Source organism: Medicago sativa, chromosome 4 (assembly GCF_051527215.1).
Source record: "Medicago sativa cultivar Bolivia chromosome 4, Bolivia_mono, whole genome shotgun sequence".
Lineage (NCBI taxonomy): Eukaryota > Viridiplantae > Streptophyta > Magnoliopsida > Fabales > Fabaceae > Medicago > Medicago sativa.
In genome coordinates, this window is record NC_140752.1 from 26,563,954 (window position 1) to 26,588,739 (window position 24,786).

The 24,786-nt window shown below is 33.9% G+C and overlaps 3 protein-coding genes across 14 annotated transcripts; 2 read left to right on the top strand and 1 right to left on the bottom strand.

Annotated features, from left to right (window-relative positions):
- The first annotated feature begins 1,298 nt into the window (after positions 1-1,298).
- On the top strand, positions 1,299-7,024 carry LOC146927345 (sulfite exporter TauE/SafE family protein 4-like). 11 transcript variants are annotated; one of them, XM_085700633.1, is made up of 11 exons: positions 1,677-2,346; positions 3,029-3,079; positions 3,169-3,219; positions 3,403-3,642; positions 3,800-3,931; positions 4,067-4,141; positions 4,253-4,373; positions 4,787-4,901; positions 5,788-5,837; positions 5,916-6,030; positions 6,665-7,024. In XM_085700633.1, the coding sequence occupies exons 1-4, from the start codon at positions 2,227-2,229 to the stop codon at positions 3,637-3,639; spliced, it is 459 nt and encodes a 152-aa protein (XP_085556759.1). In that variant the 5' UTR covers positions 1,677-2,226; the 3' UTR covers positions 3,640-3,642; positions 3,800-3,931; positions 4,067-4,141; positions 4,253-4,373; positions 4,787-4,901; positions 5,788-5,837; positions 5,916-6,030; positions 6,665-7,024. The 11 variants fall into 11 exon arrangements, 10 of the variants coding, with proteins under 10 accessions (XP_085556752.1, XP_085556761.1, XP_085556759.1 ...); XM_085700634.1 differs by having other exon boundaries at positions 5,788-5,809; XM_085700626.1 differs by adding an exon at positions 1,299-1,600 and having other exon boundaries at positions 2,227-2,346; positions 4,787-6,030.
- Positions 7,025-10,558: 3,534 nt separating this feature from the next.
- On the top strand, positions 10,559-18,791 carry LOC146927346 (HSI2-like 1). Of its 2 annotated transcripts, none has more exons than XM_085700636.1 (13): positions 10,559-10,895; positions 10,988-11,121; positions 12,785-12,866; positions 12,958-13,059; positions 13,530-14,149; positions 14,291-14,387; positions 14,502-14,676; positions 15,219-15,295; positions 15,366-15,791; positions 16,233-16,282; positions 16,429-16,542; positions 16,625-16,692; positions 17,696-18,791. In XM_085700636.1, the coding sequence occupies exons 2-13, from the start codon at positions 11,009-11,011 to the stop codon at positions 18,475-18,477; spliced, it is 2,706 nt and encodes a 901-aa protein (XP_085556762.1). In that variant the 5' UTR covers positions 10,559-10,895; positions 10,988-11,008; the 3' UTR covers positions 18,478-18,791. The 2 variants fall into 2 exon arrangements, with proteins under 2 accessions (XP_085556762.1, XP_085556763.1); XM_085700637.1 differs by having other exon boundaries at positions 15,474-15,791.
- A 1,773-nt stretch (positions 18,792-20,564) lies between these two features.
- On the bottom strand, positions 20,565-23,235 carry LOC146927347 (putative serine/threonine-protein kinase PBL1). Its single transcript, XM_085700638.1, has 4 exons — positions 22,333-23,235; positions 21,890-22,153; positions 21,575-21,694; positions 20,565-21,299 (listed from the first exon to the last, which is right to left on the bottom strand). The coding sequence occupies exons 1-4, from the start codon at positions 23,080-23,082 to the stop codon at positions 20,676-20,678; spliced, it is 1,758 nt and encodes a 585-aa protein (XP_085556764.1). The 5' UTR covers positions 23,083-23,235; the 3' UTR covers positions 20,565-20,675.
- Positions 23,236-24,786: the final 1,551 nt, after the last annotated feature.

The window sequence follows — 24,786 nt, forward strand, 5'->3', positions numbered from 1 at the left end:
TTCCTCTTCCAACGTCATCACCTCCTCACAATGACATCACATGGCTATTCCACTAAAGAACATGAATTTTAAAAAATGATAATTAACTATGCAATTTTAACTAACAATTTAAAAAGTTTTATACATTTTACTGATAAAATTATATACCCCGTGAGCATAGCTCAGTTGGCAGGGGTCGGGTTCAAACCTCGGACACCTCACTTAGTGTGTGTTTGGTATGACGGCGGTGAGAATTGATTTTGATAGAATTGAGTTTGAGAGAATTGATTTTGGTTAAAAGTGAGTTTGATGTGAATTGATTATGTTTGGATATACTCACTTAAAAGTTATTCTTACGAGTTGATGTTGTTTGGATAGTTTGCATCAAAATTGATTTTGAACATTAAATGACCAAATTACCCTTTTAATTGTATTTAAATTTTCGTTTTCATTTTAGATAAATATTTCAACTTATCTAAAATTTATAAATGAATTTCAACTTCAATATAAATTATAACCCTTTTTTTAACATTATTTTATTTCTTTTTCATTATTTTTTTTTTTGAAGAAAGTTAATTTAACTTTTGGAACACTGATAATAAAATAAACATCCTCTAAACAAAAGAAAAATAAATAATAGAAAGCCCATAATATAAACACTGCCAAAGAGTTAGTTAAATAATAGAAATCCCAATTGTTGTTTTCAACCTACAGCCAACGCACTGCAAGCGGCAGTCGGCAGACATTGGAAAAGTTTATTATTTATTATTATTTTTTTTATAAGTTTTTTTTCCCATTTTCTCTATGTTCATCTTTAACATTCACGAAGAAAAAATGGTAAGTACCGAAGCAAATGTATAGGAAATTGGAGAATAAGATAAGGGTAATATGGTAAGTAAATCTATCATCAAACTTTAAAATCCTGGAATTGATTCATTGTTGCCGCAGAAGCTCCAATATCTGGCTTCCTATAAACCTGCGTTTGGGACTGTTTTCACGATTGGTTGAATTGCTTTTGCAGGTATCCAAACACCAAACTTTTTGGTGAAACCGCTTTTTAAAAAGTGAACCCACGTTTGAGGGTTTCAAACGCAGTACCAAACAGATACTTATTCACTTTAAAAAAGGTGAATTCTAACAACTAGACTACTTGACAAAAAAAAAAAAAAAAATATACAGCCAAGTCATCTACTAAACTAAATAAGAAAATGAATGTCCGTTGAAATTACCATTTTGCCCTTCTGAGGGGCATTTTGGTAAATTAATTAATTGGACTCCCCTGCCTATATATATATATGTGAAAAGAAAAAAAAACAGGAGAAAAGAAAAGGGAGAGAGAAACGGGAACGGGAGAAGAAAGGGGGAACAGGAGGAGAAAGGGAGAAAACCATTCTCCACCGTCGCGAAAAACGGCGGCGCCTCCATGCATGTATAATTCTCTTTGGTTGTTCCATATCGCAGGTTTGTGTCCGGTCGTCCCCTTCCTAAAAACAATCGTTCATCAGCTTCTGGTTCTATCTCTCCGTCACCGTCGTCATTCTCTGAGCCGGTCTCAGACCTCCAATCAAACACCAACCGCCACCATGATCATCTTCTCTGATAAGTTCTTCTCATCACAACGGTGTTTTATTTTTTTCCTATCAGATTGCATGTTAGGGTTTTGTTTTTTTCCTTTAATTAAATTCCTTTATGTGTTTTTCTTATTCTTTTCTGCGATTGGGGTGTTTGATTGAATGTTAGAGGATTGATTTTTCCTTGATTCTGGTTGCATGTTTTTGGAGAGTTGTTCTTATTATTTTAGGGTTAGATTTTGAGGTTTTGGTCTGTTTTTGGGTGATTCCGGTTTGCTCTTTTGTTTGTTGGTTCATGTTTTGAAAATTTCTGTTTTTGTCTTTGTTGTTTGGTGATTGTGTTTATTGGTTTGTTTTGTTGATTATGCAAAGGATATAAATTGAATCATATCAAACTAAGTATCCAAATTGTCTAAACCACAGTATTTTTGTTTTCATCCTTTTTCATCATCTGTGCTTGGAACACCAGTTACTAATCTGCCTTTATCATCTCTGAATTTTAATGCTCCACCACCAGCCAGTTTGCCACAAGTGACTACATGTTTATTTGTTCTGAACGCCAATATGCTTTTTTCCTTACATTTATCATCAAAATTTGGACCTTTTCACTTTATTCTAGGATGAATGTTAGCCACAATTAAAGTTATGCTAATTAGGAAAGTTTTTTGTTTGTTAGATGACACGTGATGGATTGGATCTGGACAAGCCGTTCCTGTTGATTGTTGCTATAACAGCAGCAACGAGATGCAAAGTAGTAAAGGGATTAGTGAAGGCAGCGCGAGCAAGCCTGTTAAAGGTTAGAATTCTTCTTTGTTTCTAATTTGTACTTGATTCTGCTCAACACAATAGCTTAATAAATTTTTTTTTATAAAGGATCCTATAATAGTTTGTAATAGTGTTGTGCTTCTTGAGATTTGATTCAATTAACTATAACCAAATTCTGGAAACCATAGTTCTAATGTTTTGATATCGCCCAATCGTTTGTCCCACTTATGCAATGATGGGAGTTTTCTACAAGCACTATATGATACACCGTGCCAATAAACACTATACGTGACACCTTGAAAATCTAGAAACCAAGAACAAAAGCTTGGATGAAACCATCCTAGAATAAAAAAGAGGTAATTTACTTTTCATGAATTATTATTAGTTTCTGGAATTATATGTTATGTCATGTAAACATGATCATTGGACATACAAGTTAACATTCACAATTAGTATGAATATATTTTTTAGTGAAAGTACTGCATAGTACAAATGCTGGTGATTAAATCATGTATGAAATTTTGGTGAAAGAATTTAATGTCCTGGCTAACAATGAAGGAATTAGTTTTTTCATGCCCTGAACTTCTCACTGAGAAATATATATGAGATGTAAGTTGGAACATGTTTGGATATAATTTTAAACACTTTGTGTAGAATTAAGTTTGTATTAGCTACTAATGTTCAATTCAAACTCTAATATTCCCTTTTCTCAGTTGATGCTTTTGTCTGTTTGGCTTTCTTTCCTCTTAATTCAAATCATCAAGGTAAGTTTCCCTTTCACTCACTAAGAGTTCTATTAATTTTATTTATTTATTTTGCTTTTTAAAATAAGCAGTTTATTGTTGGTTTGCAGACTGATGTAGAGGACTGCAGTGTATGGTATTGGGTGTTCTTCGGCTTGCAGGTACGATTACAAAATTACATAACCAAACATATTATGAATCGCAGTAATGGTCGCGGACTTCCAGTCTCATCATGATTCTTGATATTGCAAAGAATCGCGGTCACAAACCTTTTTTAAAACTCTATAAATGCAATGTGGTTAGACTTTTCTAATTGCCATACACATGTCCATTTTTTGTTTCAGTTTCCAATTGCATTTTTGGTGTTTGGCTTTGAAGGATTCAAGTTGCACAAGGATCACAAAATGAGGATGGGCACAGGGAGCCTAAAATACATATGTGAGGCATCAATGGAATGGAGTGCTACATCACTTGCATTTTGTGGATTGAGTGGTATTGTAGGTGGAATTTTTGGAGGCTTACTTGGTTCTGGAGGTGGATTTATTTTCAGACCTCTTCTCCTAATTATTACCAATATGTAGATGGTATGCACCCTCTTGGTTTTCAATCCCACATGTGTTGATGGTGTTGCTACGAGGAATAGTTATTAATCTCATGATTGTGTCTAATTAGATTTTATATTTTTAATAAGTACAAGTGTTGTTAAATGAACTCATAAGTATAGTGTTTTTTTTATGCTAGGATTTCTGAAAATGCTGATGTGCCTTCCCCCTTGAGAGCATAACTCAGTTGAATGCTCAGTTAGAGCCTGTGGAGAAATTTTTATTGAACACTCAGAGAAGAACCTTGCAGGGTCTTAACGACTACTCAACTGTATGAAAACTATATTAACTTATTATTTTGAGATCTGATTCATTACTGTTCAGTACTTAATCACAATCAACTAGCTTATATTTGGATTTGAATTTTGAACTCTGAAAATTGGTTTTACACTGCTTGCTCATGCAGTAAAGCAGTCATACCAGACTCTCAGATGTAATTCTGCAAGAAATGCGATAAGCATGTCACTAAAGTGTTTTCAAGGTAATGATCCAAACTAAGAAAAATCATGATTTTAGGACACTGTTTTGACATATCTGTTACCAACATGATTATATTGTTGAGGCTTTTAACTTTTTATAATCCATTTTGCAGGTTTCTTATCAAGATAAGGGTGATTGACAACATTGAGAGTGCAACCTTGGTGATGTTTGACAGAGAGGCGTGTGCCCTTTTCCAGAAAACATGCGCTACTATGATTCAACAACACAATAGGGTATTATATATTTTCCTTCAAATTTGATTAGAACCAGAAAAGTCCCATTTCATATTCCCTTTCAGGAACTCCATCTATTACTTCTGAAAAATTTAATAGAAAAAAATTATTTGGATTGGTACTTTGCTGTCAAATTTTGGTATCTTGGTCAGGGAATTTATGATCATTTGACACCCTAAGTTGAAAGTTTGTGCAAAATTTACGTTTCGCGTCATTCTTCAGTGGTTGTTATTGTTTAACTAATGCATCCACTCATCTATTGCCTTTTGTGTTTGATGCCATTGAGGATGTTACAAAATTTATGCATAGTTATTTCTTTTAATATTTTAATTTCCAAATCGGTTAATTTGGTTATAAATCACTTTGCTAACTCATAGTTCATCTATTTTTCATCTTTTCTTTCCTGCTTTCAGCTACGAGAGGGAGCGAAGATTACGAGTTACTATTGTTCATGGAATAGTTAGAATGGCAGCTTTGATGGCTTCCACCTACAAGGCATATCTAGGTGTTGGTCTTGGACCCTTTGAGGTAGCTAAGAACTAAGTTGTTCTAAATTAGATTATGAACAATAAAGTGAAGGTGATACTTCATACTGTGAAACCTACAAATTCATGGTTGCTTTATATTGCAGTCTTTAACCAAGTTTAGAATACCACATTCGGGAAGAGTTGGAGGAAGGTTTTTTATTCAAAAGTTGATGCCTTTGATGTTGAATTGGGTTAATTACCTTTGTATTTTGAAAAAGTTGATGCTTAATTATGATTGTGATAAAATTGATGATGTTTTGTTTGTATGCAAAACAGTTGAGCATGCTTAATTATGATTAGTACTAGATAATATAAAAGTGCAAATTATGATTGTAACATACCTGTGATATAATTCATGCTTTCATTTTTCAAAGAGTATAAGTTCAAATGTATCTCTATTCTCTAAAATTTGTTATGTCCTATAATTGTGCACACAGTTGATATATGCCTGCATAAATATGAATCTGGTGGTTGCGAAACCAATTAGATTGGAAAGCTTACTTTTACTACTTTAATACTGTCAAGTCTTATATTTTTATATTGGTTATGTGATTTATAGTGATTTTATGAATTGAGCTGTTCGATTTTACAAGTTATGTTGCGTCAGTCAGCTTAGAAAGTTAATATCTTAAGCTTGGAAACTCCTTTTCTAGTGGGACCAGTTGCGTTTGAAAGAGGACATACAGTAGTTTCTTCATGTTTAATTTCATAATTTTATAATTTGCCTATATGTCCCAGTTGCTATTTAAACACAGCTGTTCTGTCACAGAATTTTAAGGTACATGGTTGACTTTAGGTAATCCAAAACTTGAGTTATGAATCGGCTTGAGAAGCTGTTTTTCCAAGTTTATGTCTATCTTCTCATCAATGTGTATGTTATGTTGCAGAGACAAAGAAACATCATGAAGAGTAATAAACAAAAACTTAAGAACACTCTGTTAGAACTTCTTTGATTTGAGTTGTGTTTTTTCTCTTCCATTTTAAGTCTTAACTTTTCTTTATTTTCATGATGCAGGTTTTTATTTCCATTGCATTAATCCTTGGTGATGGACTATACAACTTTATCAAAATTATATATTTTAGTGCCTTAAATTTTCAGGCCAGCATGAAAAAGAGGGATCACAATGCAGGTAAATAAATGACCTTTTATCACTTTTTGCAGCAAAAAAGCGTATTAACAAAGCTATTTATGCTCTGATAATAAGTCTAAAAAATGAGTCACTTCAAAAGTGACAAGTGGTTTAGGTCATTATACAAGTATATGGATGATTAGTTAACAAAACTGTAGGCCATGATGCTAGATAACTTATAATTTTATGATCCTAAACTCTCACATTTTGTCTCCTCTAGCAAGGAAAAATTTTCTGCACTATTTTGCAGAAATCATACTTAAATATGAGTGTTTTCAACCTTGGTGGATCAATTGAAGATGAAATAAGGTGGAAGTGCTAGGCAGCCGCCTTGAAACTAACCTTTGTTTGGAGGGAATATGAAATGTTGTTTTGAATGTGATTGTTCTCTCTTGGACATCCTTTGTCACCAATAGTGGTGATCAATTTCAGTGTTGCTAAGTTAGCTTCTATTATCCTTTTAACTCAACATGTTCTTACATATCCTTCTATTATCCTTGGGGTTCTATTTGTTCAACTATAAGTAGTTTCAATCAAAATTTAGGTGTCACTATATTGTTGTTGCTTGCTTTTTCATTAATTATAGTCAATTGTTGCTCAACAATGAGTGGTTGTGGTTATGGTATCTTTGCAGATATTAAAATGGCTTGGGAAAGATTTTGGAATCAAAATTCTTGACAAAGTTCGGTTTAAGATGGATCATCAGAGGTCAAAGGAACACTTGATTTTTGAAGATGGGGTGAGAAAAAATAAAGTAGCAAAGGCTAGACTTCTTAGAAAAAATGTTCTTCAAGTTAAGAAAACAAGAAGGCTGAAAACAATGTCAAAAGAAAATGCTCCAATCTCATGTAAATGTTCTATTTTTTTATTTTTTTTTTATGAATATGAAGTTTGCATTTTCACTCATATTCTAATCTTTTGGAAATTGTATTCTGGCATGTATATTTTGTATAATATTTCAATGACAACTTCACTTCGTGGTGATAATAACCAACTTCGAAATAATATTAACATGATCACAACTTCTACAGCTGCATTACCTAACAAACCATTAATATATACTGTGAATTCTAAGGTGAATCAAGAAATAGAAGAAAGTAATGTTACCTCACCTAAAGTCTCAGAGATTCAAATCTCTACTCCTTCGCCGAGTAACGAAGCAATGCAAGAATCAATCCACAACAGGAAGAAATGGATAAATGATGAGGAGAACTCTTCAAAAGTGGTGAAAGGATTTTGTAAGCTTATTTTCTTTGGAAGAAGGAGTTGAAGAACCTTTGTGGATTGATACTTTTTCAGAGGGGTTCACATGAACTTATGAATTGTTCATGGAAGTTATGAGTTCTCTTTATCCATGCTTTTGGTTATTCAATATTTCAAAAGAGAGTTTACTTTGTCCATTATTAGCTCAGTAGAAAGTGTTTGGCAAATTGAATTATTTGTTGTTATTGAACATACTCATTCATGTGACATGGTAGTCATGTGGAAGATTGTAGATAGTTTATAGCTTCTCACACCTTATAAGAATAATACCATGTGGATTGGAATTGCTATCATACTAGGATGCCAAGTATAATACATTTTCCAATGTTTTGGAATAATAATATTTTCCTTTAGAACAAATTTCCTTCATTACTTTAAAAAGTTTATAGCAAAAAAGTTTTTCGGTTGGATCGAGGTCCACTTCTGGAACCCCACCCGCATTAGTAGATGTAATGATCCTTTTTAGTTTATAAATGTGCAACTTTGACTGTTTATCATTTTAGAGTTATTAATCTGCAACATTTACATATATGTTCTTAGATAAATTGTATCAACATTATTAAAAAGAATAGAAACCTGAGCGCAAATACGAATTGGTTTTAGTAATAAACAGATTTTCTAAATTATAACTTATTCAAACATATAATAAAGAATTTCAAAACCATAGTATTCTAAATGCCCACGGGTACCCGTGGGTAAAATCCGTCACGGGCATGGACCGGGTAGCTAAACGAGTATCAACGGGTATAATAAACGGGTATTTGACTACCCATTTTTATATGGACACAGACACGGATTTGATTGTATCTATAACCACGGGTACCCATACCTGATAATAAATTAAGTAAATTACTAAAATATCTTTATATATCATATCTTATTACTTAAAGTTGTTACCATATTGAAGAAAATTTTACCGCCCACCTAAAAATCCTCAATAATAACCTATTTTTATTTTAAATTTTTTTAATTCAATCTTATTAGGTTTACCATTTCCACTTCATTCACATCATAAAACATATATATTATCTAAGAATCATGAATTTCCTATGGATTATGTATGATTTATGAAATTTTGAACGGATTATGTATGGATGTTTAAAAGTTGAGGTATTTTGGTAATTAAAAAAAAGTTTTTATTTGTACCAAAAAATAAATAAATTCAAAACTCCATGTGTACCCATGGATACCTAAATACCCACGAGTACCCGTATAGTGGGTACCCACGAGGTTAGATTGACTCTGCATAGTGCAGGGGTGGTGGATCAGATCAAGTACACAATTCACAATTATTCTACTAAATTAACTTTACATTATTGAATTGTTGAAAGCCACTACTTTTCCAATGCACGTTTAGCCTTCTCAATTGTTGTCTTTGCTGCAACTTGCTTTGTATCTCTCTCTACAAAAAAGTCCTTAACGTTTTCATTTGTTAATCGTGATAAGCCGTTTTGAACATTTCATTTTCTAACCCGTGATGCAGGAGTACTCTAAATATTGTGTTATGGTTTATAATTATCTGTTATTTCGCAATCTATCCGTCCGATATAATATTTTGTCAAAAAAGTAGTTAACCCCCGTGCGAAGCACGGGTTTGTAACTAGTTTTATTTGTTAAAAAAGAAAAGAATTTCATTATATGTATTATATTATACAACTTTTTTTTTTAAGAAGTATATTATACCGATCATAAATTAATCCAACAAGGGTGACTTTTAATTAATCCATAATGACTTTTGCCGATGAGGGAAATTCTTGATATGTCAAGTGTGAGTAAAAGAGTTTCACAATGGAGGAAAATATGAGTATTGAGCAGCAAACAATTGAAGAGATTATATAATTAATGTTACAAGATTTTGGATGAAAATGTGATGTAAAAACTCCTTTTTTACTCTTAATCTCATGTGATGAGTCGTCGATTTTTAGGTTCTCCTCATAATCCAATACTAGTACTAATGGTTTGACTAAAGATATAAGCTCCTAGCATCAAAAGTTTTCCTTACGGTGTTCATGCCTTTTTATATTGTGTACAACTACAATGCACATTTACGTGGTAGCAATAACTTTTGCTTCATGGGAAGAATTTCAAACGAATGAATGAATTTATAATTAAGGGAAGGATTGTTACGTGTGAGTAGAACAGTTATACATTGGATGAAAATATCGGTATTGAACATTGTAAATATTTTTAGGGTAGAAATATGATGTCCATTTCTGATAGAGTCATTAATATTTGTTTGTTGTTGCCTCCATCATCCTCTCAAACTCCCTTAAGACAATGCGTCATTGCTACCTCAAACTCCTTAAGACGTAAATGATGTTAGAAATGACTTTGACAATTGATTGAAGTTTCATAGTTAAAACCAATTAATTTTATTCACAACGCGAATTGTCCAATCACGCCAAAAAAGGTGGTGTTAACCAATATGCTAAAAATAAAAAAATAGATCAAACTATTGAGACCCCAGGGTTCCACTTTGGTGCCATTAATGGCACCAATGGCACCATCCAATTCCATCTCCACCACACACACACACACATCACACACACATCCCCACGCGGACCCACACACATCAATGGCCAGGATCTCTGCTATGGCACCAATGACACCATTTTTAAGTCACTGAAGTATTTCCCTGAGACCCCATTGTCGTGATTCAGTTGACTCAATCATAGTTGAACAAGACGACGAATAGAAAAATAAAATGTAAAATAAATAAAAAATTTAAATTAAACTAATTGTGATTCAACTCAGCTCAACTACACTATAATACTGGCGTGATCAAAATTCCAAGTAAGATTCCACATAAAATGTCATCACACCCAAACAAAAATGACAATATCTTAAGCAGTGTTTGGTTCTACATTAGAATGTAAAATATCGCGTCCAATTGCAAATATTTACTGTAATTTTGTGAAACTGAATTACCTAACTTTTGTTTCACCGCACAACTGCGTTAAACCAAAAGCTAGACTAAACACATACTTGGTACTTATTAGTTGCCATATTCAAATTGTCAAATCCAATTTCCATATTTTCTCTAAATTACATACAATCCAACACATTCCTTTCTACTATACCAAAGAAGTTGGGTCTAAATCCAATTAAACCCACCCAAACATGAAAAAAAAAAATCAAAAAACAATAATAGCAACACTTACAACACTTATGATGATAATGATGATGTCAAAAATAATCATTAAACTTTCACCAAAAATAACAAAAAAACCCAATAAAAAAAGTAAAAATAAATTCATAGATAAGCAAGTGGAGAAGTTGGCCAAGTCTTGAAGTATAATCATCTATCTCACATCGTGCATGCATTTTAGTACCTCTCTTTCTTTCTTCTCCTTTTCTTCTTATTCTGCATGCACACGCTTTCTTATTTTTTCCTCTCTTAATTCCTCACCTTCTCTTTCTTTCTTCCCATTTTCTCTCCGGTAACCGTTTCATTTCCTCTCTAACTTCTTCTCCTCCGTTCAAACTCTCTCCGCGCTGCAACACAAATGCAAATCCAAAACCACCGCAACTCGTCCGCCGCCGCCAACACCACCGCCGTATCACCATAACCGACGGTACCTGAACTTCCCCTCAAACTTCCGGTACGACAATTTCGATTTTGAATTCGGTGAATTTGGTGAGTTGATTCAAATTGTTAGGGTTTTGATTTTGATATTGTTGTGAATTTGTGAAGGTTGTGGAATTGAAGTTGAAAATGGAGTCAAAGTGTTGCATGAACGTTGTTTGTGGAACTTCTACGTCGATTCGGTGGCGGAAAGGTTGGATTCTTCGATCCGGTGAATTCGCCGATCTATGTGATAAGTGCGGGTAATGATTTTCTCTAGATTTCAAATTGATACGCGCGTGCGTTCAAAATTTTATGCGCGTGCGTGATTTGATTTGAAATTGTACGGATCAAACAGTGAATATTTGAATTTTTAGGAATAGTAATATTTTGATTTATGCATTTTTTTCATGAATTATTTGTTTGTTAAATTGAATTTGAGGGTTTTATTTGATTTATGCATTTTTTATGAATTATTTGTTTTTGTTTTTTGTTAATTTGAATTTGGGGTTTATTTATTTATTAAAAAAAAAATCGGGGTTTATTATTAATTTGAATAAAATTTTGAATTTTGTTAATTTTTGTTTCTTTTCTTAAATGAATCTTAACCACCGTTTTGTCGTTTTGACCCTTTTTATGTTGTTGTTGGTTCTTTATAGTTGGCGATGTTTGCGCTTTAACTTTTTGGATTTGTTTAAAATAAAATGTATGTAGTTGCGGTTGTTGGTAAGATTGTGGCTGCGGATTATAGTTTAAAACGTTATTTTTTGGCACGTACATATGTTTTAATGTATTAATTAATTAGTTTAATTGTTTCAGTATCTTGATAAAATTGAGTAAATGCCAAAATATAATTATTGCTGATAAATACGAAGTAGCATAAGATTTCCCAAAAATGGAAAAAGAAATTGAAAAAAAAAACATAAGAAACGCCAGATATTGTTCGTAGGCCTAACTCAACAGAGCTAGTGGTGTTGGTTTAGTGGTGATGACATGAGAGATAGGAGTGTGCTTTTTCAAGGTGTCAAGTTCGTTTCCCCCAATGCCAATTTCGATGGGCTAGTCCATCCAGAGCTTTGCTTATGGACAATGGGATTCGATTGGACCCCTCAGATTAGTCGGTCTTAGGCCGGATACCGAGCTTTCAAAAAATAAAAAAGGCCTAGCACAACAGACAATATCTAGTTAGCTGAACATTTTCTGTGGTTACCCCAGGTCGGACCCTGGGATCTCCTCTTTAAGTGTGAGTTTTCAGATGATACTTGCGACTATGTCTACATCAAAAAAGCTGGATAATTATATGGCCTGTTCCACCTAAAAAAATAAATATATATGGCCTGTTTGTTTATTTATGATTTTGAAGTTTGGAAAGAGCTTTTTTTTGGCTGAAATTTCACTGTATAAACAATGTTGAATGAGAACAGAGTGTCATCATATGATAATTAGACATTATATTATTGAAAATTAATACATATTCTTCTACACAGAAAATGCGTTTCCTGCAGTCACTGATTGCATGCATTCACAGTGACTGCAGGACCATCCGATCATTATCTGACGGTTCATAACTTGAATAGATTTTGATTTTCTTTAAATATTAAAATTATTGAGCTTGAGATATGAACAGTCCGATCTCGATCAGGCAGTCACGCAGTGTAGTCACCCGTAATTGTAGGGAATCTCGGTCCTTATACCCACGAGTCTTGTGACATAGTTTTCAAGCAAGCTCAGAGTGAAAATATTAGAAGTTACTGTTATTATTCTCACACATATATTCATGCTTGTATGAGTCAAAATCTGTTCTCTAGATCATGAATTTACCATGATTAGTATAGATGTAAATATTTTTTAATTATTTGAAGTTGGGCTTTACCAAGAAATAGCTTCATGCTCTAACTCTTAATCTGGACATTTTTACTACTCTAGTTCTGCTTATGAGCAATCAGCTTTTTGCGATATGTTCCATGCAAAAGAATCTGGTTGGAGAGAGTGTACTTCATGTGGCAAGGTAGAGTGTCTAAACCACTTTTCTTTACCCACAACTTTTGTATTTTAATGAGCTATGGTATACTTGATCCTATTTGTTCTATTATCTGCAGCGTCTCCATTGTGGATGTGTTGCTTCAAAGTCTCAGCTTGAAATACTTGACACTGGTGGTGTAAGCTGTATTACCTGTGCAAGTACTTCAGGACTTCAACCTGTAAGCTCACTTCACCTTGTTACATATATAAATAACCATTTATGTTTACCTCTCTGGAAATAGATGAAATATCGTTTCGGTTATGATTTTGACAACTTACCCAATCAGATCAGAATTTATGATTTTTTTTTTTTTTGGGATAAAAAATGTATGATGATAGATAGCAGGTCTTAAGTTTTAGATTTTTTTTTATTGAATCTTGTTTCATTATGTAATTGGTATGTAAATTATTGACTGGCATTCAATTTTCTATGAATTGATAAAAAAAAATTACAGTGATCTGATATGCAATTCAATCGTGCTCTTCCATATATAGGAGGTTGTTGCTTTTTGCTTATATGGTTATTTTGTATTGATGCCTCATTTTTGAAGTCTAACTATATCTTCCCAAAATTGGGTTATTTTGTATTGATGCTTTGTTTTTGAAGTCTAACTGTATCCTCCCAAAATTGGCAATGATAACTTGACAGATTGCTAGTAATGAAAAGCCTAATGAATCTGGAACAGCAAAAGTAAATAATGTCAGTTCCCAGCAGTGCATATCTCTGGCTAACCAATTAAATGTGAGGGGTATGCAAGTTGGGAATTATGCAGAAAATGACGGGATGAGGTACTGGCTCAAACCTCACAATGTTGATTTGGATGGACCTTCTAGAGAAATCAAACCAGAAGTCTTACCCTCTGTTGGAGAATTTGGAAGCACTTTGATGTCACAATTTCATCGTGATTCAAATGGTTCATCTAGGACTGGCAAAGCAGAGAATGACATGCAAGATATATATGAATCACTGGCACAGACAAATTTGAGTATGACCCTTACCGCTCCTTTGCCAAATCCCTTTCATAATGTCCTTGTTGATGAAAGGGAACAAAGCAAAATGTCACCTCCACTTCTATTGGCGTCTAGATCTCGTCATCTTTTACCTAAACCTCCTAGGCCAACTCTATCTCCAGGCTTAGAAGGAAACACAGGCATGGTTTCCCAGATACGTATAGCAAGGCCTCCTGCCGAAGGACGGGGACGGAATCAGTTGCTTCCGCGATATTGGCCCAGAATTACAGATCAAGAGTTGCAGCAAATATCGGGAGAGTATCCAACTTTGTAATTAGTTCTTTAAATTGTTAATTATAAGCAAGATACTTATGCAAGTTGATAATTTGTTACTGTTTTGACTATTACTATTTGCCTCTGAAAAACATTTCCTTAACCATGATTTATGGTATGTTCAAGTTCAAATTCCACCATTGTGCCACTCTTTGAAAAGATGCTTAGTGCAAGTGATGCTGGTCGAATTGGTCGCTTGGTTCTTCCAAAAGCATGTGCTGAAGTAATTTTTTTAACTTAACTGTTGTCCTTTTGTATTTACCCATTATTATAGTTATTTTTATTTCTTGAAGAGTAATGCCATTTCTTAGAACTGAAAAAATATGGCATTGTGCAGGCATATTTCCCTCCTATCTCTCAACCTGAGGGCCTTCCTTTGCGTATCCAAGATGTGAAAGGAAAAGAATGGATGTTTCAATTTAGATTTTGGCCAAATAATAATAGCAGGATGTATGTTTTAGAAGGGGTAACCCCCTGTATTCAGTCTATGCAACTGCAAGCTGGCGATACTGGTATGTTTTAGTGAGAACTACTGAACTTGTTAAATTGCCCATTTTAAGAATTGGAACCTTCTTTTTTCTGTATGTGTTTCTGTGCTGCAATATAAGCTAAATTTGGAGATTATTTAGATTTTTTTCTTTGGTTCTACGTATTTCTGTTATTAATCAGAATCTTTGCAAGTTCCTGGCTCAATATGCTAACAAATCATTAATCATACGTAGAAGACATGCTCTGCCTCTATATAATATTTTTTTTCTGAATTTTTTTGTTTTCTTTTCTGTTTTCTGAGAAATTTTAAGACGTTTATCTAATTTTACTGATAACTTTTTGTTTTATTTAAACAAAGTGCCAAAAATATTGAACTAAATTTTCTTGTGTTTTTGGGGATGGGAATATGTTCAAATGAGTTCTCTTTTATGAAAATGAAAGCAGTTGCTTTCTGTACTGTTTCTAAGTTTTATTTTATTTGATACATTTTTTTTTTGGTATAAATTCATTGTTTTATCTTCAAATTTGACAACAAAAGATTTAAACTTCTCTAAAAAATCTGCAGTAACATTTAGCCGTATGGACCCTGAGGGGAAACTTATAATGGGGTTCAGGAAGGCAACAAATTCTGCTTCAGTACAGGTAATAACCATTTTAGCTCATATAGCAAACTTAAACTTACTGAATTGATATTAAATTACCTATTAAGCAGGAAACTTTTCCGTCTAATATGCCCAATGGTTCTCATTCAAGTGAAACTTCCTATTCTGGTGTTTATGAGAATATACCTATATTAAGTGGTTATTCTGGCCTTCTTCAGTCTCAAAAGGGTTGTTCAGAAACCCACCTAAATGCGCTCTCTAGAAAGTGGAACTCAGTTGGTGCTGACATGGATTGGCATAATGTAGAAATGCCTGAAAGCAGGAAAAGAGATGTGTTGTCTTTACCACCTGTGCTGGTTCCTGAGAAGAAAAGAACTCGAAATATTGGGTCAAAAAGTAAGAGGTTGCTTATTGATAGCGAGGATGCACTGGAGCTGAAACTTACTTGGGAAGAGGCTCAGGATTTACTTCGTCCACCTCCAGAAGTTAAGCCAAGTGTTGTCATGATCGAGGATCACTTATTTGAAGAATATGAAGTGAGTTTACTAATTATAAACAGTAATTATTTATGAAATTATCTCATTCTAGTTCTCATACATGCATGCATGATAGAGAGGGGCGAAAGTTATGGAGAATCTTTCGTTAGTTCTGATCAGTTTTTTTTTTTTTTAACAAGACTGATCAGTTAATTAATACACTCATCTTCTATCCAAAGCTTTTCAGTCCTGGTGAATCTAAATATCAGAAGAAAATATAAGTTCTATGACATGGACTTTACCTGCATTGGTCTATCAATACGCATGCACTAACCAGTATTGGAGTTGCAAATTTTAGCATCTCTGCTCTTCTTATGAGTTATGCTCCACACGTAGCAGTGATTAACTTTGTGTCGATAGCATATATAGTTAAAATATTTAATTTGATATTTATAGTTTAACTTTGACGTATGGTCTTTGAACTTACTTCTATTCATTCAGGAGCCTCCTGTGTTTGGAAAGAAGAGTATATTTGTGGTACGATCTACTGGGTAAGATGAATGTATGCATGTTTTTTTTATTGCTTGCATCTTTTATATTTTCTATGGAACTTCATGATTTCTTTTAGAAAGTTCTTCTAATACAGAAGCTTATATATTTCAATAGTCTTTTAATTTGGAGTATGATTGTACCACAGGATAAGTGAGCAGTGGACACAGTGTGATAGTTGCCAAAAATGGCGGAAGTTACCGGTTGATGTACTTATTCCCCCTAAGTGGACGTGTATGGAGAACTTTTGGGATCAAAGCAGGTGAGTAGAAGGCTCTATTGTAATGTTGTTATTGCCAAAACTTTTTAGTAAGACCTTTGTGCTTATGCGATGCTGTCAGCAGGTGTTCATGTGCTGCTCCCAATGAATTGAATCCAAGGGAACTGGATAATCTTTTGAGAATGAACAATGGTATTTCTCTATTTCTTGCTTTAAATTAAATCCACGCTATGCTTTTATAGTTACTGCTGATCAATAAATACTACTAGTAAATGGTATCATCTTCAATTAGTTGACATTACACTAAAGCTAGGCTTTTCTGAGAGAATTTTTCAATTGGCAGTAACAAATGGTTTTGCAATATGTCTGCTTATGGGAGACTGCTACTTAGAAATTTGATCCCCAGTCTTTTATTTAAATTTTAATTTTGGCTAATATAGATGTTGTTTACAAAACAAATTAAAAAAATTGTACTTTAGTAATAGATTTTCTCAGGGACACTGATAGATTGGGGTTCCAAATGGGCTTCCCTCTTAAATTTGGATCAGATGCTTTTTGTTGATGAGCTTTTTATTTCCTAGTTTTTCTTCTTCTTTTTTCCCTTTTTGTATCTCTTTAAAAGGGAACACACACCTGAATAATGCAAAAGCCTTTTATCTAGTTTACACATTTAGTTCTTATGTTTGAATTAGGAGATTTGACAGTCCGTACGGTTGGTGTAGAAATTCAGAAAGGAAAAATATGCACAGGATGGTTATAAATATTAAGTATTGACCTTTTATGCACTATATCTTTCCATCTTCGTATTGTTGAAAAAATTATCAAAACTGATAAGCATAATGAGTTTTAAAATGTCATCCTAGTACATCTTCTAACAGTCTTAACTTTAACTGATCTTATGAGCCTCCACTTGTAAAAATTGACTTTTTCTTACCAATATGACAAGAATGTGATGGGTGGTGTTGCTACCATATTGTTGTTGCGTTTGTTAACAAGTTCTGTATTAATACTTCATGGTAACCTGTTTACCTCTTAAATTATATGTTTTGAATGAAATTAAAAAACCCATGATCGCAAATTATGCTGCATGATCAAGGATGGTGATTCTATGACTATTATACATGGATGTTGACATGTTTTTCATGTCATCAAATTCTTGTTCCCTAAAACATTTATATCCATCATTTTGGAATAGAATTCAAGAAACAAAGACAAGCAGCGGCAAGCCAGAGGCCAGCTCTGGATCGTGAATCTTCTGGTCTTGATGCTTTAGCAAATGCTGCGGTACTTGGAGATGATGCAAGTGACTCTGGCAGGACACCAGTGTTGACCACAACAAGACACCCTCGTCATAGGCCTGGGTGCTCCTGTATTGTCTGTATCCAGCCACCAAGTGGGAAGGGCAAACACAAACCTACATGCACATGTAATGTCTGCATGACAGTTAAACGCCGGTTTAAAACCCTGATGATGCGAAAGAAAAAGCGTCAATCTGAGCGCGAAGCTGAGATTGCTCAGAAAAATCAGCAATCATGGAGGACCAAGGATGAATCAGAAGTAGACAGCACCTCTCGACATTTAACTCCAGTTGATGGTTCGGAGAATGAAGCAAGAGGGCCAAATGAATTAGATTCAAGTAACCAAGACCAAGTGGCTGATGCTGCCAAGGGACAATTAGACTTGAATTGCCAACCGGATCGGGAAGACATGCAAGCTGGACCAAACACTCTGAGCATGATGACTCTTCTTGAAGAAGCAAATCTCCCGTTGGAGACATACCTGAAGCAAAATGGTCTTTCTAGCTTGATATCAGAGCAGCAAACAAATTCAGCTTCAAATGTGCAGGCACAGACAACCAATGAGAGTGAGGGAAGACAAAATGAGGATTGTTGTACTGCTTCTGCAGTTCATGAACAGGAAGACAGTCCTGAAGAGAATAGTGGGCAAGACAGAGACCAAAACAATTCACTTTCTTGAAGTCCTGCCAATCTTCATTTTTTTCCCTTTTACTTTACTCTGAAGTCATTAACTATACGAGAACTCTTGCGTAAGCTATAAAATTACAGGAAGTTTGATTGGGATGTCTATATAGTTTTTTTATGTCCTAACTGTGAATTTTTCCACTATACATATAATAGCTATAAATGCTGAAGTTTGTGTTTTAGGTTGTACACCAGTGTGAGGCAAGGAGTTGAAGTAAAGCATCTTCTTGCCATGGTAATATATTAATACATCTGATTGTATTTGTTTATTATGTGTGTTTGCTAAGTTTTAATAAACTGTTTTATTTTTACAGATTTAATAAGCGTCGTTTGTCATCTGTAAATGTTAATTCTCATTAATTTGTTTACTTAATTTGATAACTAGGCTGAAAGTGGCTATTTGGAAATAGCTACAAATAAAGGTTTGCTTCTTTGATGACTACTAAGACACTACATAATTCTCAATACATTCTCTCCTATTAGTTTAAGCTAAAATGAGTCTTAAATCATGTAAATTCCACATAAATTTGGTGGGATTCATGAATTTCAATTAATAGAAGAATGTGTGTACGAATGAGTGTTTTGGCTAATATACTTTGATTTGTAGCAAATCATCCGTGTGCTTGACGAGTTTGGAAAAGCCACACAAGAAAATTCGACCCAAATCAATCCACTGATTCAAGTATTTCTCTTATTTGAGTCAAACCTAAACCCAAGTTGGATTTGGTTCGGAGTATTAGTTTTATTTGTTGTATTAAGTGTTTCTCTTGTTTGAGTCAAACTTGAACCAAAGTTGGGTTTGGTTTCACTTGTCTCAAACTTAATAGTTTCGATAAATAAAAAGGAGTGCGTCTACGCTCCATTTAGCCTTCCTCAATAAAAAGTTATATCCAAACATTCTGTCTATTGTACGACAAGATTTTGGGGTAGATCCAAATGTTCGTTCAAAACTTATCCAAGCAAAGCAGTTAAAAAAATTATCAATGAAAAGACACAAAAGATTATTTTAACTATAGTTAATATAATCTCCACTTAAAATAAAACCAATATAATTAGAATTTTCTAAACACAAAACTGAACATACTCAAAAAAAAAAAAAAAAAAATACCGAACACACATTTGTCTTAGAAACATACTTGGGGAAACATGTTTTGACTTCTCAAATCATAAGCTAAACGAAAGTTACAAAAAATACAATTTTTTGTTCAAATTATATAGTAGTGAAGTTGTTTAGAGTCTTACGTTGTTCAGTTTCCCTTAAATGTATAAATATATGTTTGGATACTCTTTGAGCTACCTTTTTGGATGAGATCCAAGCCATTTAATGTGGTAACAGAGTTGGGTTAAGAATCGTAATGTAGGAATTGGACCTAGGACTCCGGCTAACTATGAGGGTGGGTATTGAAGTTGTTTGAAGTCTCACATTGCTCAGGTTCCCGTGATGTTAGATTTGTGTTTGGGAACTCTCGCCCTTTGAGCTAACTTTTGGAATGAGATCCAAGTTATTTAACATAATATTAAAGTTGGTTTAAGAATTGCAATGTGGGAATTGGACTCATGACCTATGCTAGGCATGAAGGTGGGTATTGAAGTTGTTTGGAGCCTCACACCGTTCAGGTCCCCGGACTATTAGATTTATTGGTCAACTTCACTTTAAGTTAACTTTTGGGATGTGATCAAGTCATTTAACATGTAGTTCCTTAAATAAAAAAGCTATTACATACACACACTTCTGATTATCCATATATTTTATTAAGAGTTAGGAGAGGTTGTGTGTGTAATCGTGTGAGTAGAGAAGGAACAAAGTATTTGAAACCATGTAAACTTTTTATATAAACGGACTGGCTAATGGAATCCAGTATGAGCAGTTTTTGCTATAGCTACAAAGAATATCTCTTCATCTTACTGAGAGATAGAAAGACAAAACAACTACATGGTTTATTCCCTATATGGGGTTCCTAGGGTACATCATGTCAACCCTAAACACCCAATTTCTAATGCCAATATAAGTAATAAAAAAACAAAAAAATAAACGAATGAATCACCAATTTGATCCAAAAACTAATGTGATTGAGTATATTCAATTTTAGGAATCATTTTGAAGTTTCATACCGAAGTATCCAAAACTTATTAATTTATAGACTAAATTGGTGATTCACTGAAAAATTGACATCGTAGAAAGTCAATGTGCTGCTAAGCTTTCTTGGATACTGAGGATGATGACATTGTACTTTCCTGCTTAGTGAGCTCCTCAGTAGAAACATTGGAGGAACGAGCAAGAGGAGAAGGAAGCATTGTGGACACAGTTGACCATCTTGCAGGATGTGAAACAGATGTTCTGGCTTTTGATGGTAGTAATGGAGGAGAGAAACTCAATCGAGGTGCATTAATGATACCATCAACGCTTGGTGATCTCGACGCATGTCTTCCATACATGGCTGCTGGATCTTGCAGTGGGAACCAACTAGGGTACTCCGTATCTAGTATGATCTTGAGACTCTCAACAATGGCTCTCATGGTTGGTCTTTCAGATGGCTCCATTTGAAGGCATTGTTGTACAATTCCAGCTACTTTTCTTGCTGCTTTAGGCGGAAACTGACCTTTTAGTTGTGAATCCATGATCACCGACAACTGGAAATCGTCAGCTAGGAAAGGCCGACACCACTTGACTAAGTTCCTCTCATTCTTCGGTAGATGACTGTCAAAATGCTTTCTACCGGTAAGTAGCTCCAGAAGAACAATTCCAAAACTCCATACATTGCTCTTTGGAGTAAGCATTCCTTTTTTCAATGTCTCCACTGAAAGGTTTGCTGCCGCCTGTATACATGGACAAAATTAATGAGAACAAAACTAAAGCGGCGATCCATTGCACGAGCCTCCCACCAGATGAGGGAAAGTTTGACTTACACAGCCTTTACCCCCACAAGCGGAGAGGTTGTTTCCAGAATTTGAACACAAGGAAACAACCTTACCCTTACCAAGGTTTCGACTTCGAATGAGAACATAACCATTGGAATAAATATAGATGTACAACGTGAATGTTTTATACCAACGCACACAAAATGCAAATATGCATGAGTCAAAGAACTTACAGTTGAGCTGCTTGAAATCTCTTCCTTAGCAACATGTCCAACAAAACCATATCCTGATAGCTTTGCATTGAAATCTACATCAATCTGTATGTTCACTGCTGAAAAATCATTATACATTGCCTACAAGAGATATAAAAGTATATATCAGTAGAGATAGAAACATACTGATTGAAAATTTGAAATGTAATGTACTGTAAGAACATAAAAAAAAAAAAAATCTACTCGTGCTATAATTGTTCAATCCATATTAAGAAATACACAATCACTTAATGAGATCTAAACACTGCATTCAAATAGAATATCTATTATTATCACCTGGAGAGGCCCTTCTTCATGCAAGAAAGTAAGACCTTGTGCAACACAGATGGCTATTTTCATTCTTGCGTTCCAATCAATTGAAGGGCCATCGGATTTTCCAAACAACAGGTGGTCCAAGCTCCCATTGATTAGCCTCTCGTAAACCAACATCCTTGGTTCAGACTCAAAGCCATCTCTTGCATAAAATCCGAGCAGTTTACAGAGGTTTGGATGTTGCAAATTCGAAAGAGTATTAACCTCATTCATGAATTCCCTCAAGCCCTAGAAGTAGGCATACCATACATATAGAGTGTGTCAGAAAGTTTTTAGCTACATTCAAATTCTTTTAAGGTGAAAACTTATAAACCTTAAAATACAAGGCCAATCATAGTTCTAAACTATGTTTGAACATGTAATGATGCAATTCACTTATGAAAGTAATGTAGCAAGGACAAAAGTACCTGAGTCGATGAGTGAAGGCGCGTGACAGTGGCTTTAAGCTTCTCACTTGAAGCATCATTAAAAAAGGAAGCTTTATATATGGTGGAATAAAGACATTCCGACATGCATCGATCAGAAGAGAAATTGCGGCAAGCAGCGGCAATTTCCTCGTACCGAAAGTAACGAACCGAATCAATAGCTGTTCCTAACTTACAGCTTCCAGTAGTAGTCTTCAATGTACCTCCTCCTTGAGGAGTTGGAAGCGGTAAAGGTACTGGACTAGATACAGGCTGTTTCTTCATCAATCTATCTCGGTTTTTTGACCGTTCTTGTTCCTCATACTGAAATGTTTCCAAACCATCTTGTTCTGCTGCAACAAGAGCTGAACCAGAAGCATATACAGGACCACCAGCCATCCTTAACTTCAACGGACCATTTCCTTGAGGGGATGGAAGAGGTAAGGGTTGTGGAATAGGCGAACGCGGCTCCTTCATTAATCTCGCTAAAACTCTCGATATTTCTTGTTCCTCGTGCTCAACTGAGGCTAGAGCTGACGGAGCAGACAACGCCCGTGTTCTGTTGTTGGCAACTCGGTTAATTGGGTTAAGGGATATCATGCTAGCCTTAGAAATTCGAGGATCAGAGTGCAACGATCGAGAAGCTTGAAGTTGAGGCGTTGTTGTAAATACATGCTCATTATGGCTGCTAATTTCTGAATTGGAATTTTCACACTTTGTCTTCATGTTCTTAAAGGCAGGGAAACATCCCATCTTCTATGCAAGATATAGATGTTGTAGTGAACTGTTTAATTGCTGCATAAATAAAAAAATATGGCTTAAATGTTACTAGTAGTTTTACAAAGAAAAATTATGTGAAATTTCAGCAAATGGATCTAAAGTGAGAGATATGAGGCAAAAGAAAAGATTCACTTAATCAATTTTGAATCTATTTCAATTTGGATACACTAGACATTGGCATTTACTTCCCTTTAGATTTTCTCATGAAATAATGCCTAACTAAGAATATATGTGTCATAACATGATTTCATCAACAACAAAAAAAAAAAAAACAAAAAGGTGATAACATGATGTCATTATTCTTAGTTCTTTCCCTCTCTTGCGAGCATAAATTAAAACAATAAAATGGATAGGATTAGAGCAATCTTTCATTTTCTCTTTCACTTCTAGTTTTCTTTTCAATCCTCTCCCCTCTCTCATTTCTTGCTCAATATGACTAACCTTAATACTTAATGATGAAGAGTTTTGAGTTCATTTTCCCTCGGTAACGTTTATAAGAATTAATTACTAATATTTGTTACGTAAGAAAAATATATTCACCGATGACTCGAAAATAATGTAAAATACAAAAATAAAAATAATTGATCAACCGATCCTTAAAGAGTTTTTTCCCACATTAATTTCAAGAACAAAACAACAAATCACTTCATTTTTTCTATTTTAATGGTCAATTTTCACAATACATAGAACAAAACCCATGAAGATAAAACACCTTCATACTAATGAACAAAACTACTCATTTCCTATGGAGTCACAAGTTCTATATACCACAATCCATCTCATAAAGTAAAAAGATACATATAAGTTATTACACATTAAAGAAATTATACATTTTCAAGAATTAATTTCACAAAAGCATCCTCATTTAATTAAGTTTCACAAAACTCAAGTGAATTAGACATACCCTTTTAATTTAACTCCATCATAAATTATCAAAACAAAACATAACAGAAAAAGATTACTCACCACATTAGATAAATTAATGACAAAGACAGTTTTTAAGATAACAAGAAATATTAAACTAACTAATGAATCAAACAAAACTTATTAATATTACTAACCAAATTTTTTCACAAAAAACCTGAAAGCAAATGAATAAAAAAACAAAAGAAAAAAAATATATTGACACACCTATATGAGACAGCAGGCAGCAGCTCATGCAACTTAAGAGTGAAATTATTCCCTCATCTATTTATAAAGTCAAAAAAAGTATATTAATTTTATTAGTCAAAAAAATCAAGTTGGATTTGGAAGAGGAATAAATTTTGTGAGAAAAAGAGAAAAATGTACATTTTTGGAAACATGAAAGCTGTGGAAAAATACTTGAATTAGCTTCATATGGTAAGAAAAAAAATCAATATACCGAGTTATCAAAATCAAATATTTTTTATTTTATTATTAACAAAGTATATATCAGAATCCGAAACACAAATATAAATGGAAATTCTTCCAACACTTTTTTCTTTTTCATTGTTCCTATGTTTGTCCTCTTAACATGTAAATATGGTATCTTCTATTTTTTGTTGTGTGACCAGAAAATTATCTTTGAATGAATCTTTTTGATTCTCAAAAATGCTTCGTACATTACTCCAAAAGTGCTCTTGTTCTACCTTGCTTTGAATTGACTTGTATATTTCCTTTCTGGGTAGTAAGAAGATTTTGGTCCATATGTTTGAA

Bases quoted from the DNA above. Each gene is read 5' to 3' on its own strand.
- LOC146927345 (XM_085700626.1), top strand. From the start codon at position 2,227: ATGACACGTGATGGATTGGATCTGGACAAGCCGTTCCTGTTGATTGTT. The intron at 3,080-3,168 runs GTAAGTTTCCCT...GTTGGTTTGCAG, and splicing joins TCTTAATTCAAATCATCAAG to ACTGATGTAGAGGACTGCAG. The intron at 3,220-3,402 runs GTACGATTACAA...TTTTTGTTTCAG, and splicing joins GGGTGTTCTTCGGCTTGCAG to TTTCCAATTGCATTTTTGGT.
- LOC146927346 (XM_085700636.1), top strand. From the start codon at position 11,009: ATGGAGTCAAAGTGTTGCATGAACGTTGTTTGTGGAACTTCTACGTCG. The intron at 15,296-15,365 runs GTAATAACCATT...CCTATTAAGCAG, and splicing joins CAAATTCTGCTTCAGTACAG to GAAACTTTTCCGTCTAATAT. The intron at 15,792-16,232 runs GTGAGTTTACTA...CTATTCATTCAG, and splicing joins ACTTATTTGAAGAATATGAA to GAGCCTCCTGTGTTTGGAAA.
- LOC146927347 (XM_085700638.1), bottom strand. From the start codon at position 23,082: ATGGGATGTTTCCCTGCCTTTAAGAACATGAAGACAAAGTGTGAAAAT. The intron at 21,695-21,889 runs GTGATAATAATA...TATCTCTTGTAG, and splicing joins ATGAAGAAGGGCCTCTCCAG to GCAATGTATAATGATTTTTC. The intron at 21,300-21,574 runs GTAAGTTCTTTG...CCATGTATACAG, and splicing joins AGATTTCAAGCAGCTCAACT to GCGGCAGCAAACCTTTCAGT.